Below are 18,010 nucleotides of genomic sequence, written 5' to 3'. Positions count from 1 at the left end.
CTTATTTATAATACTTTTTTTATTTATTTTTTATTTATTATTTTTAATTTTTTTTTTTTATCTTGTCTTTCTTTACTATGTCTCTTGTGTGCACTTTACTCTCTGCTGCTGTAAGCCTGCAAATTTCCCCACTGTGGGACTAATAAAGGATTATCTTATCTTATCAGATCACTGTTAACGCTGCAGTTACACTGGTCCACCGGAGGAGGGAGGGGGGCAGCACTGCGCCGCCGCTGCGTTCGCTCTGCCGGAATAGCAGCAGCAGAAGAAGAAGAAGAGATCTCCCGCCCCTTCCGGGGCTGTTTTTAAACCAGCGCGGGACGAGGCTGCGTCAGTCCGTCAGAGACACGCAGCCGCCCGCAGCCTAACGCAACCTAACGCAGCCTAACGCAACCTAACGCAGCCTAACGCAACCTAACGCAGCCGCCCGCACGCCTCAGGCCGCAGACATGGTGAGGACCAAAGCCGACAGCGTCCCCGCGGCCTACAGGAAAGGTACGAGCCGCACGGAGAGCTCAGCGTTGTGTTTGTGTTTGTGTTTGTTTGTGTTTGTTTGTTTATGTTTGTGTTTGTGTGCGTGTTGGGCCGGGAGCGCGCTCACATGAACGCTCACACCTGATCACATGTATGTGAGTAAGCAGGCCTCCGGTCCCGGGTCCCTGGTCCCGGTACCGGAGGCCTGCTCCCGGTCTCCCGGTCTCCCGCCAACAGGCCTCGTTCCCGCGCTGTGCGGACTGCGCTCCAAACCCCTTTAACGGGTGACGTCATCTGACGCGCTCTGCTCGTCGTCGTCGGAGGGACACGTGTTAGACGACGTAAAGGAGGTCACGCTTACGTTCTCTACGGGGTCTCCCCCGTAACCCTGGAAACACTATAATATAAACATATATATATATATAATGTAAACACTATAATATATATAATAAACACTATAATATAAACACTATAATATATATATAATGTAAACACTATAATATATATAATGTAAACACTATAATATATATAATGTAAACACTATAATATAAACATATAATGTAAACACTATAATATATATAATGTAAACACTATAATATATATAATGTAAACATATATATATATATATATATAATGTAAACACTATAATGTATATAATATAAACACTATAATGTATATATATAAATATAATATAATGTAAACACTATATATATATAATGTAAACACTATAATATATACTAATATATATAATGTAAACACTATATGTATATAATGTAAACTCTATAATATATATATATAATGTAAACACTATAATATATATAATATATATAATGTAAACACTATAATATATATAATGTAAACACTATATATATAATGTAAACACTATAATATATACAATGTAAACACTATATATAATGTAAACACTATAATGTATATAATGTAAACACTATAATATATATAATGTAAACACTATAATGTAAATACTATAATGTATAATGTAAACACTATAATGTATAATGTAAACACTATAATGTATATAATGTAAACTATAATATAATATAATATATATAATGTAAACACTATAATATATATAATGTAAACACTATAATGTAAACACTATAATGTATACAATGTAAACACTATAATGTAAACAGACCTTCAGGCTCTGTGCACTGACGGACTACTTTCTCTCTCTGCTGTCTGAAACACGTCCACGCGTCACTGGTTCTCTCCCACAAACCAGAGTGTCCTCTTACTGGTTTCGTGTTTCATAACTGTGTGTTAATATGTTCCAGATGCAGTTTTCATACTTTTTGTTTTGTGTTCACAGCTGTTGCAGCTGCTGCACCCCGGAAGTCTCTGGGATCCAGTTTGGCCAATTCAGCCTCCTCCTCCAGCAGCCAGACCGCCACCCCTGGTCCGTCCCTGCAGCCAGCCTCCACCTCACTCTGTCTACTCATGCATGTTGTGATGGAGCGCATACTGAGGTTACTAAATGACTGTAATGTAATGTTACGTGTTCTTTATTCACAGCAAAGGGTAAATATGCAGGCGGGAACCCGGTGTGTGCCCGGCCCACGCCCACCTGGCAGAAGGGCATCGGGGACTTCTTCGGCGGTCCACCGAGGAAACCAGAGAAGGAGAACCAGAGACCTCAGGAGGTAGAGGATGACGAAGAGGCCGGAGGCAGCGGGATGACAACCAGGAAGTATGTTAGATCACTGCATCAGATTTAAAGAGTTCTTTATTCTGGAAGAACTACAACTTATACCTCTTTAATTCAGACTTCACATAGAAACTCTGAAGTCTCTCTTATGTTTCTGGGTTAGGGTTGATCTGCTAACGGCTCAAACACACTTGTCTTATGGCCGGGCTGTAAAACCAACCATTCATTTATATCATTGTTTAGATTATCTTCTCATTCGTTTTCTGTATAAAATGTAAGAAAACAGCAAAACATCTATTATTTAAACCAAAATTACATTTTCAAACGGCTTGTTTTGTCTAAACAAACAGTCCAAAACCTCATTTAAAGAGAGAGACAAAGAAAAACTGTTAATATTCACACTCAAAACTGTCCAAATAGTTTAAAGGACTTTAAAATTTCCAGTGAATGTCTTCTCTGGAAATTTGCAGCTTTTGGGGAAAAATAACTTGAGTAAAAATAAAGATGTATTGAAATTAAAATCCACTGCACCAAAAAATAACTAAACTACAACTAAAGAGTGAAAAATGTAAACCAACAATCCAAAACCTTCATTTATTTATTTATTGTTGAATCTGACAAACGTGTCAAATTCTCTAATCTGTGAATGTTTTTGATTTATTGCTTTAAAACTTTTTTTTTTTTTTTTAATAGTTGCTGATTAAATGTTTTATTAATCCAAACAAATTCTGTTTGAAGTTAAAAAGGGAGACTGATCGTATCTGTGTTCAAATCAATTATATGATCCAAAAGAGAATTATTGAACCTTGAACTTAATGTTTTGTCTTATTTTAGGTATCATTTTCAATCTGATCATAATTGTTAGTTTATTCTATATCTCTTTCAGTTTTTGTTTGTTAAACTTTAAGTTAATAAGTAGAATTTGCTTTTATACATTAAAGATGAATAAAATGAGACGTTTTCCTGACGGTTCCTTTATTTCCTCTGCAGGTCCAGACCGCTGCCGGCTGACGATGAAGACGATGAATGAAGATGAATGAATCCGTTTTGTGACCGTCGGTCCCGTTTGTTGCCTCCACATTAACTTTGTGGCGTTTTTAATGTACATCTGTATATAATATCTGCTGAATTCACATTGTATAGTTCATTAAACCTTTTTTAAAAATGTTATTAACCAGCAGTTTCACTTTTAGATGTTAAAAAACTAACGCAGAGCTTCACCTGATGCTGCTGAGTGTATCCTCCCAGCGTGGGATGGATTTATGGATTAATGGATTAATGGATTAATGTTGATCAGTCAATGTTTCTCTCAATGAATCTGCTCCTTCAGAGAATACATTGAATTCTTTGTTTCCTCTCAGACACAAAAACTCAGATTACAGACTTTATGAAAAGAAAATGATTCATTCTAGAAGTTATTTTGTTTCAAGGTTTGGATTATTCTTCCATATGAAAATAAAATGTTTGATTTCATCATAATTTGGTGTTTCGTTGACACAAAGCTCCTGTAAACCAAGAAGTCTTAATATTTCTAATGAAACTATTTGTCTCATTAAAGCAAAGTTTAAATGAACAGCCGGTCAAATAAACGTGAATATAAAGGAACTCTAAACTCCTTCTTTAATATTTAACATTTATATTAATCTAAATGTGATGAAGGCTTCGAGGGTCTGAAATATTTAGTTTTATGTACTTTTGAAAAGTGCTTCAGTTTGACTAAACAGGTTTGGATCTGATTTATTAAAACTAAATATTTAGAGAAAAACAAACAGTTCTAAACAAATAAAACTAAACTCTGGCTCCACATGGATCCTGTGGACTCAAGCCCCGCCCTGTCCAGGTGTCTCGGTGCATAAATGAACTGGACCTCGTTGTGTGGGAACCAGTGGAACCAGTTCAGTAGATCAATATGTTGATCAATAACAGCGTCAGGACACCGCCTCCCCGAGAGGTCCGGAGGCTCAAATCAAACATCCACAGCTACGGAAGCTCGTGTGGTCAAAGCTAAACTAACAACGCTTCATACGTCATTTATCTTCATCATGTGAGGCTGATCATCCAACGGAGCCTAATGTAAACAATAACTCCAGTGTTTATATATCATATTCTGGATTATTTAATTATGACATCACAATCCCAATTTAAAGACATACAGACGTTAATAATTCATAAATACTCAGAACACAGAACACAGTATAAATACTCAGAACACAGTATAAATACACAGAACACAGTATAAATACACAGAACACAGAACATAGTATAAATACACAGAACACAGTATAAATACACAGAGCACAGTATAAATACACAGAACACAGTACAAATACACAGAACACAGTATAAATACAGAACAGTATAAATAAACAGTATAAATACACAGAACACAGTATAAATACACAGAACATAGAACACAGTATAAATACACAGAACATAGAACACAGTATAAATACACAGAACACAGTATGAATACACAGAACATAGAACACAGTATGAATCACCTGGAAAAGGCTGGAAGCACTGTGAGAGTCATGTTCTTCGACTTCTCCAGAGCCTTCAACACCATCCAGCCTTTGCTTCTGAGGGACAAGCTGGAGCAGACCGGGGTGGACCACCACCTCACTGTGGATCCTGGACTACCTCACCAACCGTCCACAGTATGTGAGGATAAGGGAGTGTGAGTCAGACCTGGTGTCCTGCAGCACGGGGGCCCCACAAGGAACCGTTCTGGCTCCATTCCTCTTCTCCATCTACACATCAGACTTCACATATAACTCTGCTACCTGCCACCTGCTAAAGTTCTCTGATGACTCTGCATCGTCACCTCATCTCCGCCGGTGATGAGAGGGAATACAGAGAACTGAACCAGGACTTCATAGGATGGAGCCAGAGGAACCGCCTCCAGATCAACTCTGGTGAAACCAAAGAGCTGGTGGTGGACTTCCTCCGGGGTAAACACTGTCCTCCAGAACCAGTGAACATCCAGGGACAGGACATTGAGATTGTGAGATCTTATAAGTACCTGGGTGTTCACTTAACAATAAACTGGACTAATCATTCAAATGCACTTTATAAAAAGGGTCAGAGCAGACTGTATCTGCTGAGGAGACTGAGGTCCTCAGGAGTGCAGGGAGACCTCCTGAAGACCTTTTTCAACTCTGTGGTGGCATCAGCCATCTTCTATGCAGTGGTCTGCTGGAGCAGCAGCATCTCAGCAGCAGACAAGAAGAGACTGAACAAGCTTGTCAGGAAGGCCAGCAGTGTGCTGGGGTGTCCACTGGATACGGTGGAGGTGGTGGGAGACAGGAGGGTGATGGCCAAGCTGTCATCCCTGATGAACAATACCTCCCACCCCATGCAGGACACCCTGGCAGCTCTGTGCAGCTCCTTCACCACCGGCTGCTCCACCCCCGGTGGTGAAGGAGAGGTACTGCAGGTCTCATTCACCCCCTTCATTCACCCCCGGTGGTGAAGGAGAGGTACTGCAGGTCCTTCATTCACCCCCGGTGGTGAAGGAGAGGTACTGCAGGTCCTTCATTCACCCCCGGTGGTGAAGGAGAGGTACTGCAGGTCCTTCATTCACCCCCGGTGGTGAAGGAGAGGTACTGCAGGTCCTTCATTCACCCCCGGTGGTGAAGGAGAGGTACTGCAGGTCCTCATTCAGGTACTGCAGGTCCTTCATTCCTGCTGCTGTCAGGCTGCACAACCAGCTCTGCTCCCAGCAGACCACATGACACATGACAAAAATAACATGACAATAATAACATGACAATAATAACATGACAATAATAACATGACAATAATAACATGACAATAAAAACATGACAATAATAACATGACAATAATAACATGACAATAAAAACACTGTGCAATAATAGTTAAAATAGTTTTTTCTGTCTGTAAATATAATATTTCAGTTATTGTTGATTTTATTGCTTATTTATAATACTTGTTTATTTTTATTGTTATCCTGTCTTCTTTACTATGTCTCTTGTGTGCACTTTACTCTCTGCTGCTGTAATAAAGGATTATCTTATCTTATCTTATCTTATCTTATCTTATCTTAGTACAGTGATCATGTGATCCGCGGTGACGTCATCAGAAACAGCCTTCATCACGTGACGCTGCAGAGGAAAGGACGTGTCGTCTCTTAAAACACGTGTGCTCTCTCCTCTCTGCTCTCCTGCTGTCGGGGAGGACGGATGTCTGCCGGCGGCTTCAGGTGGACGGTGGTCGTGCTCACCTGCCAGCACAAGGACAGCGTGTACGCCTTCCAGAGAGGTGAGGAGCACCATCTCGCTGCTTATATCATCTCTGACGCTTCGGCCTGCAGTGACGCGCGTCGGCCTGAGGGTGTCGCTGCAGTGGAGACGGTCACTCTGTGCTTCCTTATGGAGGTCGACACGAAGAACAGTTACTCTGTTGTTCTTTGTTGTTTACATATTTTGATCTTTACATTTCATTCTGTATTTTTTTCCCCCTTAACCATAGAAACAAGTTAATGTTGTTAACACACACACACACACACACACACACACACACACACACACACACACACACACACACACACACACACACACACACACACATATGTATTCATACATATATAAATAAAATAATACTATATATAAATAATCATATATATGTTTATATATATATTGATATATATATATATATATATATATATATATATGATATATATATATATATATATTTATATATATATATATATATATTGATATATATATATATATATATTAGATATTTGTATATATATATATATATATATATATATATGATATATATTTATATATATATATATATGATAGATATTTGTATATATATATTATATATATATATATATATGATTATATATATATATATATATATATATATATATACAGTACCAGTCAAAAGTTTGGACACACCTCCTCATTCAACTACTTTGAAGAATCTAAAATATAAAACATATTCTGGTTTGTTGAGCATTTGTTTGTTTACCACATAATTCCATATGTGTTCCTTCATAGTTTGGATGTCTTCACTATTAATCTACAATGTAGAAAATAAATAATAATCAAATAATTTTTTGATATTATTTGAATAGTTATTGGTTGCAACATTTTGATTTTGATTTTAAGAGATTATACCTGTAGAGGATCATTAATATTTTATACAGCAAAGCAGACTGTGTGTGTGTGTGTGTGTGTGTGTGTGTGTGTGTGTGTGTGTGTGTGTGTGTGTGTGTGTGTGTGTGTGTGTGTTTGTGAGCTGGAGTTGAGTGTTTCAGAGCTGGAGTTGAGGCAGCAGCGTGGCTCTCTCTCTCCGGGTGCGTTGGTTTTGACTGTGCGGGACCGCCAGGAGCCCCTGGGCAGCGGGGGCGACGCTGAACGCTCTGCTGGTCGCTGCTGAACACCTGAGCAGCCGAGCCGGACACACGGTGAGTTCACACACACACACACACACACACACACACACACACACACACACACACACACACACACACACACACACACACACACACACACACACACACACACACACACACACACACACACACACACACACACACACACACACACACACCAAACTGATTGATTGTTTGATTAATCGCAGTGAGTGTAAATGTCAGGAATGGGAGTCAGTCTATTATGATGGAGGATGAACTAGATGGTGAATGGTGTTTCCTCCTCAGGTGGTGACGGCCGACGTCCTGGATGATGCTCACATCCTCATCCTCCACTCGGTGGGTCCAGCAGCACGTTTACGTCTCCAGATGTTGTTTCCTCTTCTGTCCGTGCAGATGTTGTAGTTTCTCCTCCTGCAGGGTCGAGACTTCCCCTGGAGCTCCTGCAGCAGAGCGTTCTGCTGGCTGCCGGCTCCAGAGGAACCGGACCAGAGGGTCCAGGCTCCGGTCTGCTGTCTGGACCTGCTGCTGGACCGCCTCGGTACCCAGATCTGCCCCGGTTCTCCTCCTGGTGTTTGGGTCTGCAGCACCGACATGATCCTCAGCCTCCCTCCGGACTTCAGTGAGTGTTTAGACTTCACTTACTGAAGGTGGAGCTGATCTTTACTAACATCTATACTGTGCAGTATTTACTGTGGGCGGCTGTGGCGTAGTGGAGAGCAAGGTAGTTCTCCAATCAGAGGTGGTCGCTTCGGCAGTCGATGTGTCCTTGGGCAAGACACTTAACCCCAAGTTGCTCCTGAAGGCCATCGGTGTGGACTGATGATGAATGTTAGTTAGAGTCTGATGGTGGCACCTTGATGGTAGCCTGTCATCAGTGTGTGAATGGGTGAATGATATGTAACATACTACTGACTGTAAGTCGCTTTGGAGAAAAGCCTCTGCTAAATGACTGTAATGTAATGTAATTTCACAGTATCTCAAACCAATGAGAATGCAGTATCTGTCATAGTACTATGTAAACTGCAGTAGTACTCCTAATACTCTCTGCTGTGTGTAGTTTTGTCCTGGGAGGGTTTCTCTGGAGTTCGGGTGTTGGCGTTGCCAGGCGACGTCTCCTACGCAGCCAATCACGGCGTCTACCTGTGCGACCAGCAGGTGATCACAGATGTTACTTCTTAAATGATGTTTTTATACTGTTGTTGTTTTTGTATTCTTTCACTTGAACTACATGAATCCAGACTGAAGGTGCGTTTGTTTTGTGTCCCAGGGTCGGGTCAGGGACATCATCTACAGGGGGACAGAGGAGCAGATTCAACAGGCCCTGATGCATGATGGGAAAGTGCCTCTGGTGCGTCCTCCTCTTCTGTCCCGTGTAGAGAAATCAAACGACAGAAAGAGTTTTACCCAAAATCACATAAATAGAAACAAAGGTGACGTTATCAAACGCTCAAACACGTTCACTGAATGTGAAACTGTCTGAATGACACCAGAACTAAAACATTTATTCGTTTCTTAGTTTGGGTAAATCAACAATTTGCTTTTATTATAAAAACAACATAGTATTTAGTATTCTACTGTTACTCTTGTTTTGGTGGAAAAGATGCAACAAAAAAGTGAAAAGTGACTGAAACTGTAAAAGAAATGAAGTAAAAAAAGATTAAATAAGACTTTATTAATCCTGAAGGAAATTCTTGAGCCAGAGATCAAAGATACAGAAGAATAAGAAAAACAATACATAAATATATATAACATAAACATGACATATATAAATAAAATAATAAATAATACCAAATGTATAAGAAGTAAAACTGACGCCATTGAAAAATAGAATAGAAATAAGAGTAAAATAAATATAGTACTATAATATAGTACAACAACAAAATATTAAAAAAAAAAAACTATAAAGTGTATAAGAAGTAATACTAACAGTAGTACATAATAACCTGCAGATTTCCCCGCTGCGGGACTAATAAAGGATTATCTTATCTTAATAGAAACTAAAATAGAAAAGTATAATGAATACAAAATACTCAGAGTTGTACTTAAGTACATGGTTTGATTAAATGTATTCAGTTACCCTCCACTACAAACCAATCAGGATGGAGTATCTGTCATAGTGCTATGTACACTGCAGTAGTACTCCTAATACTCTCCGTGTGTATCTGCAGGTTTCAGGTCCGGTGTTCTTCAGCAGCTCCGTCTCAGAGAAGTTACTTCAGACTCACGTGACTCCTCCTCTGGACGGCTGCACCTACCTGGGCCTGGACTCTGGAGCTCCGCCCCTCCAGGTACCTGTCTGTCTGTCTGTCTGTCTGTCTGTCTTATCGTGATGGAATGTAAATTCACGTGCCTGTTTGTTTTTATTTTAATGAATGATGCTGAATTACAACATATAAGATGCATAAACATTTGTTTAGATGCTGGTGTTCTGTAATGTGTATATATTTAAATACAATTTAAGAATATATATATATATATGTAACTGATAATAAAGCTAACCTCAGATAAAAGAAAATATTAAATAAAAACCAATAAATTAAAGCACACATATATAACATGCATACATACATTAATAATGAAAAATAAATAAATAGAACATTTAAATCAAATGTAATTATTTTTTTATAATAATGTCAATATTTAAATAATAAAATATAGGTGTGTATTAATCCGTCTGGTTCGTGTTATTTATTAAAGATGTCTCATCATGATTACAGTGTCGTATCAATATATTGATAATCTGATCAATAACAGCTTCAGATGGTGATTCTGATCTGTGAACAGCTGATGAACTCAGTCCTCCTCTCTGATCTTCAGGTGTCTCTGTTCCTGGACCTGCTGAAGTGTCTCTGCTCTGATCTGACCCAGGACCAGTTCGTCTGTGAGGACCGAGCCGGCTGCAGTTCACCTGGAGGACCAGAGGGGGCGACGGTGAGGAGGAGCAGGGCGGAGCTGTGGAGGGTCCTGAGAGGAGAGACAGTCAGTCTGGGTGGGTGTGTCTCAACCTGTCTCTCTCTTTACCTGTATGTCTCTTTACCTGTCTGTCTCTTTATATATTTGTTTGTATTATATACATACCTGTCTGTCTGTCTCCATACCTGTCTGTCTTCCTTTCTGTTTATATACCTGTCTGTCTCTATATATACCTGTCTGTCTCTATATATACCTGTCTGTCTGTTTATATCTGTCTGTTTATATACCTGTCTGTCTCTATATATACCTGTCTGTCTCTATATATACCTGTCCATCTTGATGTATACCTTTCTGTCTGTATTTCGTTAAACCTGTCTGTCTTTGACCTTTACTGTCTGTCTGATGGTCTCTCTCTCTCTATACCTGTCTGTCTGTCTTTCTTTAACCCAGTCTGTCGGTCGGTCTTTAAACCTGTCTATCTCTTTTTATACCTGTCTGTCTGTCTGTCCTGTCTGTCTGTGTGTCAACCTGTCTGTGTGTCAACCTGTCTGTGTAACCATCTTACAACCAGTCTGTCTCTATTCACCCTGCCTGTCTGTCCGTCCGTCTCTGTCTCTGTCTCTCTCTAAACCTGTCTGTCTTTCTATCGAGGTAGGTAGCTTATTGGGGACAAAATAAATGACGTTCAATGTGGAACATTAAGAACCGTATCTTTAACATTTTGAATTCATTTCTGATTGTCGTTAACTTGTCGTCCTGACAGCGTACGTCCCCGGCGGTCGCTATGACTACCTGACTCTGTCTGGAAAGCATCATGTGGAGCGTCTGTGCTGTGATTGGACGAACAGAAACACTCTGTCTCACATCCAGGTGACACTTCCTGTTTCCTCGTCACCAAAGTAAGACTCTCATCACGTGCTCGGTTCTCACTGCGGTTTCCCGTTTCAGAGAGAGAACGTCGTGGACGCCAGAGGCCGGGTGATCAACAGCGTTCTGGAGGGAGACGTTGCCGTGGCGATGGGCGCGGTGGTGCAACACTGCCACCTGCAGGTCAGGAGGAGTTCACGGCCTCCGTTCAGTCGGTCAGTGCAGCTTTAGGGTTCTATATGGTGACCTCTGTGACCTTTGACCTCTCCACCAGGGTCCTCTGGAGGTCCCTTCAGGTTGTTTACTGTCCGGTCTCCAGTTGATGACATCACAGTGTATCAGGCAGCTGGAGCTGGCTGATGACATCATCATCCAGGGACATCGAATAGAGGTGGGGCAGCTGAAGCTGAAGGTCTACACGGTGACGGGAGCTCAGGACGACCTGGAGGTACAAAACAACATTTCACTAAAGGGTCCCTGAACACATCTCTCTCTGGAGCTTTCAAACACATCTCATGGTCTTCATCCGCTGAGCTGCTGTTTAAAGAGCTGAGAGCAGCGAGTAAGAAGTCCTTGAGTTAAGTTTCTGTTTCTAAGATCCAGAATGAACTTTGACCCTCTTATTTATTTAACTTTTATTTTATTTAAGAGTCTTTAAACATGCAAACTTTATTTATAAAGAATTTTACTTTTCAAAACAGAAGTTATATAAAAAAGGAAAGTTGGAGATAAAGAGACAGAGAGGAGAATAAATTATTATCGACAACTGTTTTATTATTTAGAGTTAACACTTGAAATGATCCTCCTCCTCCTCCTCCTCCTCCTCCTCCTCCTCCTCCTCCTCCTCCTCCTCCTCCTCCTCCTCAGGTCTCCTCTGATGACAGCAGCTCCTCCTTCCTGAACCAGAGTTGGATTCTCTTCTTCAGCAGAACAGGAATCCAGTAGGATCTTTAAAGAATATTTTGTGGCTCACTTCCTGTTTGTTCTTTTATCAACCAGAACTCCTCCTCTCCTGTCCCCCCTCCTCTATCCTCTTTCCTCCTCTCTCATATTTCTCCTCTCCTCTCTTCACTCCTCCCCATTTCAACCCCCCTCCCCTTTGACTCCTCATCTCCACTCCTCTCGCCTCTCATTTTCATCTTTCCTCCTCTCTTCCTCTTCCCCTCCGCCTCACCTCCCCTACATTTTCTCCCATTCTCCTCCTCTCTTAACTCTTCCTCTCTTTCCCCCTTCCCTTCAACTCCTCTCTTTTTCTCCTCTCCTCCGCCTCCTCCTCTTCTTCCTCTCTCCTCTCCTCTTTCTCCCCCTTTTCTCCTCTCCTCTCTTCACTTCTCTCCTCTCCCCCACACCACTCCCTCTCCTCCTCTTATTTTCTTTCTCTCCTCCTCCTCACCTCCTCTAATTTGTCTCCCCTCCTCCTCCCCTCCCTCCTCCCCTCTCTCATCCTCCTCCTCTCCTCCTCCTCTCCCTCTCCTCCTCTCCTCTTTCTCCCCCTTTCCTCCTCTCCTCTCTTCACTCCTCTCCTCTCCTCTTCTCTCGTCCTCCTCCTCCCTCATCTCTCTCCTCTCTTCACTTCTCCCCTCTTCCCTCACCTCCTCTAATTTACCTCCTCCTCCTCTCCTCCTCCTCCCAGGCCGGAGGAGTTGTGGGTGAGAGGAGAACGGCGCTCCCTCCAGGATGCTCGTCTCTTCCCGGTCCTCCTCCCCGAGGAGGTGCTGTGGGTCTGGAGGGAGGAGTCAGCTGGCTGCTGGGAGGAGCCGGCTGTCTGCGGAGCTGGAGGGAGGCGTGGAGGCTCTCTTTGAAGGAGGTGATGTCGCTCACCTGCCAGGAGGCGGAGCTCCAGTGGAGGGAGGAGTTACTGTTCCTGGCAGGAAGGAGGAGAGTGATGGACGCCCTGAGGAGTCGCACCGACGTCTGTCTGCTGCCTTGCTTCAGGGCCGCGGTGCTGGGAGGCCAGCAGGGGGCGCTGCTGGAGACACTGGACAGCAGTGAGTTATAATTATAATAAATATGACAATGATTATGATGACAATAATATCATTATATAATTATTATTATTATAATAATTATGATAATATTAATTAATAATAATAACAATAATGATGATGATATGATAATAATCATAAACCTTATTCAGCACAAACTGAGGTACAAACAAATCTGACAATTAATCAATTTAAATGGAATAAAATACCCAACAATGATTATAATAATCATAACATTAATAATAATAATGATAATAATAAGAATACAGTTTATTTAAACAGAATTTCTTTTTATAATTTAAAATGGAATAGAATATCCAACTAAATTAATATTATTTATATATTATTATTATTATTATTATTATTTGTATTATTCATTCAAAAAATAATTAGCTGATGAAGTTATGGCCTTCCCTCAAAGATGATAACAAAATGTAGACAAAAACAACAATAACAGTTAATTGAGACTATTTTCAACTTTTATTTTGGATTTATTTCTTTAACATCCTGTTTTATTTTTTTCAGTTGCAGCAGGTAGCAGGCAGCATTGGGCGGAGTCAGGGGCGGAGTCAGGGGCGGGGTCAGGGGCGGAGCTTGGCGTGGCCTCCCGCTGCCTCTCCTGCATCGCTGACGTGTTGGTGTGCATGGCGGGGGGGCGGGGGGCCTGAGGAGCGGGCCGGCCGCTAATGAGGCCTGGAGCTCCGCCTACTACCTGTTGGAGGAAGGTGACCTGAGGGGCGGGGTCAAGGCCCTTGCTACGCAGAGAGATGATTGGCTGAGCAGGTGAGCATCACTCACCTGTTACATCACTCTCAGGTATGATGGTGAGCCGTGTTTCATCTGTAACCCCCCCCCCACACACACACACACACACACACACACACACACACACACACACACACACACACACACACACACACACACACACACACACACACACACAGGCCGGACCTGCTGGTTCGGGCAGCGCGTCACTACGAGGGCGCCGGCCAGGTGCTCCTACGACAAGCTGTGATGTCATCGCAGACGTTCATCTCCATTGGCCAGGGGGAAGTCCCGCCCCTTGAGGAGTGGCAGGAGGTGGAGTGTCCGGCCCGACTGGACCTGGCAGGTGAGTCCACAGAAAGCATTTAAAGAATATTATAATATTTCTATATTTACATTTTGTGTTTTTGTGGACTGAGACTTTACAGTTAATCCCAGCTGGTGATAAACGGTTAAACTCTTTGATCGGTAACCTTGGTAACCTTGGTAACCTTGGTAACCTTGATAACCTTGGTAACCTTGGTAACCTTGATAACCTTGGTAACCTTGATAACCTTGGTAACCATGGTAACCATGGTAACCATGATAACCTCGGTAACCTTGATAACCTTGGTAACCTTGGTAACCTTGATAACCTCGGTAACCTCGATAACCTTGGTAACCTTGATAACCTTGGTAACCTTGGTAACCTTGATAACCTTGGATAACCTTGATAACCTTGGTAACCTTGATAACCTTGGTAACCATGGTAACCAGCAGCTGTTTGTGTTTCAGGCGGTTGGAGCGACACGCCGCCCATCGCCTTCGAGCACGGCGGCTCTGTGACCAACGTGGCGGTGAAGGTCGACGGGAGGCGCCCCATCGGCGCCCGGGCCCGTCGCATCACAGAGCCCCGCCTCCTGCTGGTCAGCCACACCGGGGCGGGGCAGCGGCGTTTCCACGGAGACGGTGTGTGACGTCCTGGATGACCTGAGGGACTACTGTCAGCCGCACGCACCCGGTAGGAGATGAGGTCATGACACAGTATTCATGTGTGAGTGTCAGTGTGTGAGTGTGTGTTTTCATGTAAGTGTGTGTTTTCATGTAAGTGTGTGTTTTCATGCATGTGTGTTTGTGTGTGTGTGTGTGTGTGTGTGTGTTCATTATGTGTGTGTGTTCATGTGTTCATGTGTGTGTGTGTGTGTTCATGTGTTGTGTGTGTGTGTGTGTGTGTGTTCATGTGTGTGTGTGTGTGTGTGTGTGTGTGTGTGTGTGTGTGTGTGTTCATGTGTGTGTGTGTGTGTGTGTGTGTGTGTGTGTGTGTGTGTTCATGTATGTGTGTGTGTTACAGGAGCCCTGCTGAAGGCCGTGTGTGTGTGCAGCGGTCTGGTGTCGCTCTCCTCCCAGAATGCCCTGCGGGATCAGCTGATTCAGCGGTGGGGGGGCGGGGTGGAGCTCCACAGCTGGTCGGAGCTGCCCACCGGATCTGGACTGGGTGAGAAACAAACTTCATAATACATCATGAAAGACTGATAACAGTGAGAATTAATTGTATTATTAGAATAAAACACTCAAAGACACATTTACACATAAAGTCAAACTAAAAGGAGCTGAAACCCTAAAGGAAGCTTTTAAAAACCTAGAAAACAAAACATAAAAACCACATTCACATCAAGAATTCAAAAGATCACACTCAGAAACTACTATTAAAACCAAAAAACTACATTTACCAGAAGTCAGCCTGTGTTTCCAGGTCTATTAAACATCTGATGGATGTCCTCGAGTGATGTCACTTGAGTCAGCGTCGCAGGAAGACTACGAGTTTAAGAGAGTAAAATAATCTGGAGGAGTTAGAAAGAAGGGAGACCTCAGCTGCAGGATACAGAAGCTGCTAACTAGCATACAATGTATTGTAGAGCTGCATTGTGGGTAATGTAGGCAGCAGGTTTTGACAAGGAAGTAGATTGTGTGAAATAACAAAGAGGATATCTCTGGTCTGCTGCATCGATTTTGATATTTTCACAAGCTGTGAAATAAATTAATAATAAAAAGTGAATGATAATAATATTAATAATATTGATTAGATGTCTCAGGAGGTCAGAGGTTAACCGGCTCTCGTCCTGCAGGTACCAGCAGTATCCTGGCGGGGGCGCTGTTGGCGGCGGTCTACAGGTGCACCGGTAGAACCTACGACACGGACTCCCTCATCCACGGCGTCCTGTACCTGGAGCAGATCCTCACCACAGGTAGGTCCTCAGGTCACATGTTCACTCTGGAGTCAGAGAGCAGACTAACACACACATCTTCATCTCCTCCTCCTCCTCCTCCTCCTCCTCCAGGTGGAGGCTGGCAGGATCAGGTGGGAGGTCTGGTGGGCGGAGTCAAGGTGGGCCGATCCAGAGCGTCTCTGCCGCTGCAGGTGGAAGTGGAGCGTCTCAGTCCTCCAGAAGACTTCCTGGTTTCTCTGGAGCTCCACCTCCTGCTGGTCTACACCGGGAAAACCAGACTGGCTCGCAACCTGCTGCAGGTCTGATGATGATGATGGTGATGGTGATGAGGATGATGATGAAGATGATGATGAAGATGATGATGAGGTGTAGGATGATGGTGGTGGTTTTGTCTTCAGGATGTGGTTCGTAGTTGGTACAGTCGTCTTCCTTCGATGGTCCAGAACGTTCAGCAGCTGGTGGCAAACTCAGAGGAATGTGTCCGAGCCTGTTCAGAGGGTGAGACACCGCTAACCCTAACCCACACGATCTCTGTCGCTTTATCCATCCATCTATCTATCTATCTATCTATCTATCTATCTATCTATCTATCTATCTATCTATCTATCTATCTATCTATCTATCTATCTATCTATCTATCTATCTAGATAGGGTCTCTAGTTTCAAGTCTTCTTCACACATGATGTTCATTTGAATGATGCTCCATTCCACACCAGAGAGATGCTTTTTTTGCAGGTCGTCACTCCTCCTCACTCCATATATGGTCACTTTTTTTGATAAAAACCAGTGAACAGGAAGTGACCGTATTAGGAGTGACTCATAGAAATCCTTCACACTGGACATTCATTCTTAAATCACAACCCCCCCCAGGTTCTCTGTCCAGACTGGGGGGTGTCTGGGGGAGCGCTCGTGGCAGCAGAAGAAGCTGATGGCTCCGGGCTGTGAGCCGTCCTCAGTGAGGACCATGATGGAGGCCCTGAGGCCGCTGGTCCTGGGTCAGAGCCTGGCCGGGGCCGGAGGGGGGGGCTTCCTCTACCTGCTGACCCGGGAACCCCGACAGAGGGAGGCGGTGCTGCAGGTCCTCACCAACACACCTGTGAGCAGTAAATCACACACACACACACACACACACACACACACATAGTGGTTATTTGTTAAATGGGATTCTGAGGTGACGACTGGTTCTGTTTCAGGGTCTGGGAGACTTCAGTGTTCACTCAGTGGAGCTGGACATGGACGGGATTCAAGTCCTACCTACATCCTGAGGACACACACACACACACACACACACACACACACACACACACTTTATTAATGTACCAAAACACGTTTGTCTGTTGAAGTCAGATTATCTTTGACTGAACATCAAAACCAACAGATTTAAATTCATTTATAAACATGGACGTCCCCCTGCTGGCCATTAGCGGTGCTGCTAACGTTACTAGCTCTTCCTGCTGCTAATTGACTGATTGTAAAAGTTGATCAGTGTTGATCTTTGTGATGCCTTCAGTGTTGGTCGGGACATTATGATTGTCATTCAGACACTTTATTTTATTTGTTATGAATCTATTTTTAATAATGAAGCTATGAGATTCTGTTCAGTATTCAGATTATAAACCACAGAATGAAGAACAGATGATGTTTTTGTGTTTGTGTGTCTGAGTGTTTTTTCTTTACTTTACAACATCATTAAACTCTGAAGTCAAGAAGCTGTTAAACTCGT

The 18,010-nt window shown here is 42.7% G+C and overlaps 2 protein-coding genes across 2 annotated transcripts; both read left to right on the top strand.

Moving 5' to 3' along the window:
* Positions 1-336: 336 nt before the first annotated feature.
* On the top strand, positions 337-3,691 carry pclaf (PCNA clamp associated factor). Its single transcript, XM_054620647.1, has 4 exons — positions 337-495; positions 1,805-1,891; positions 2,008-2,182; positions 3,131-3,691. The coding sequence occupies exons 1-4, from the start codon at positions 450-452 to the stop codon at positions 3,168-3,170; spliced, it is 348 nt and encodes a 115-aa protein (XP_054476622.1). The 5' UTR covers positions 337-449; the 3' UTR covers positions 3,171-3,691.
* A 2,578-nt stretch (positions 3,692-6,269) lies between these two features.
* On the top strand, positions 6,270-17,921 carry LOC129108723 (L-fucose kinase). The gene is given in 27 exon segments (XM_054620626.1): positions 6,270-6,421; positions 7,431-7,521; positions 7,523-7,580; positions 7,836-7,886; positions 7,968-8,169; positions 8,608-8,705; positions 8,818-8,898; positions 9,719-9,838; positions 10,368-10,539; positions 11,227-11,333; positions 11,412-11,513; positions 11,605-11,778; positions 12,198-12,271; positions 12,964-13,028; positions 13,031-13,318; positions 13,841-13,969; positions 13,972-14,098; positions 14,260-14,426; positions 14,855-14,996; positions 14,998-15,080; positions 15,411-15,554; positions 16,186-16,305; positions 16,399-16,586; positions 16,686-16,785; positions 17,158-17,175; positions 17,178-17,383; positions 17,481-17,921. Coding segments are annotated over 27 exon segments (3,258 nt in total). The 5' UTR covers positions 6,270-6,342; the 3' UTR covers positions 17,553-17,921.
* The last annotated feature ends 89 nt before the right edge of the window (positions 17,922-18,010 follow it).

The sequence above is a fragment of the Anoplopoma fimbria genome, chromosome 19, assembly GCF_027596085.1.
Source record: "Anoplopoma fimbria isolate UVic2021 breed Golden Eagle Sablefish chromosome 19, Afim_UVic_2022, whole genome shotgun sequence".
NCBI classification, from domain to species: Eukaryota; Metazoa; Chordata; class Actinopteri; order Perciformes; family Anoplopomatidae; genus Anoplopoma; species Anoplopoma fimbria.
Note: the sequence above shows the minus strand (reverse complement) of the source record. Positions and strands in the feature narration are given on the sequence as shown.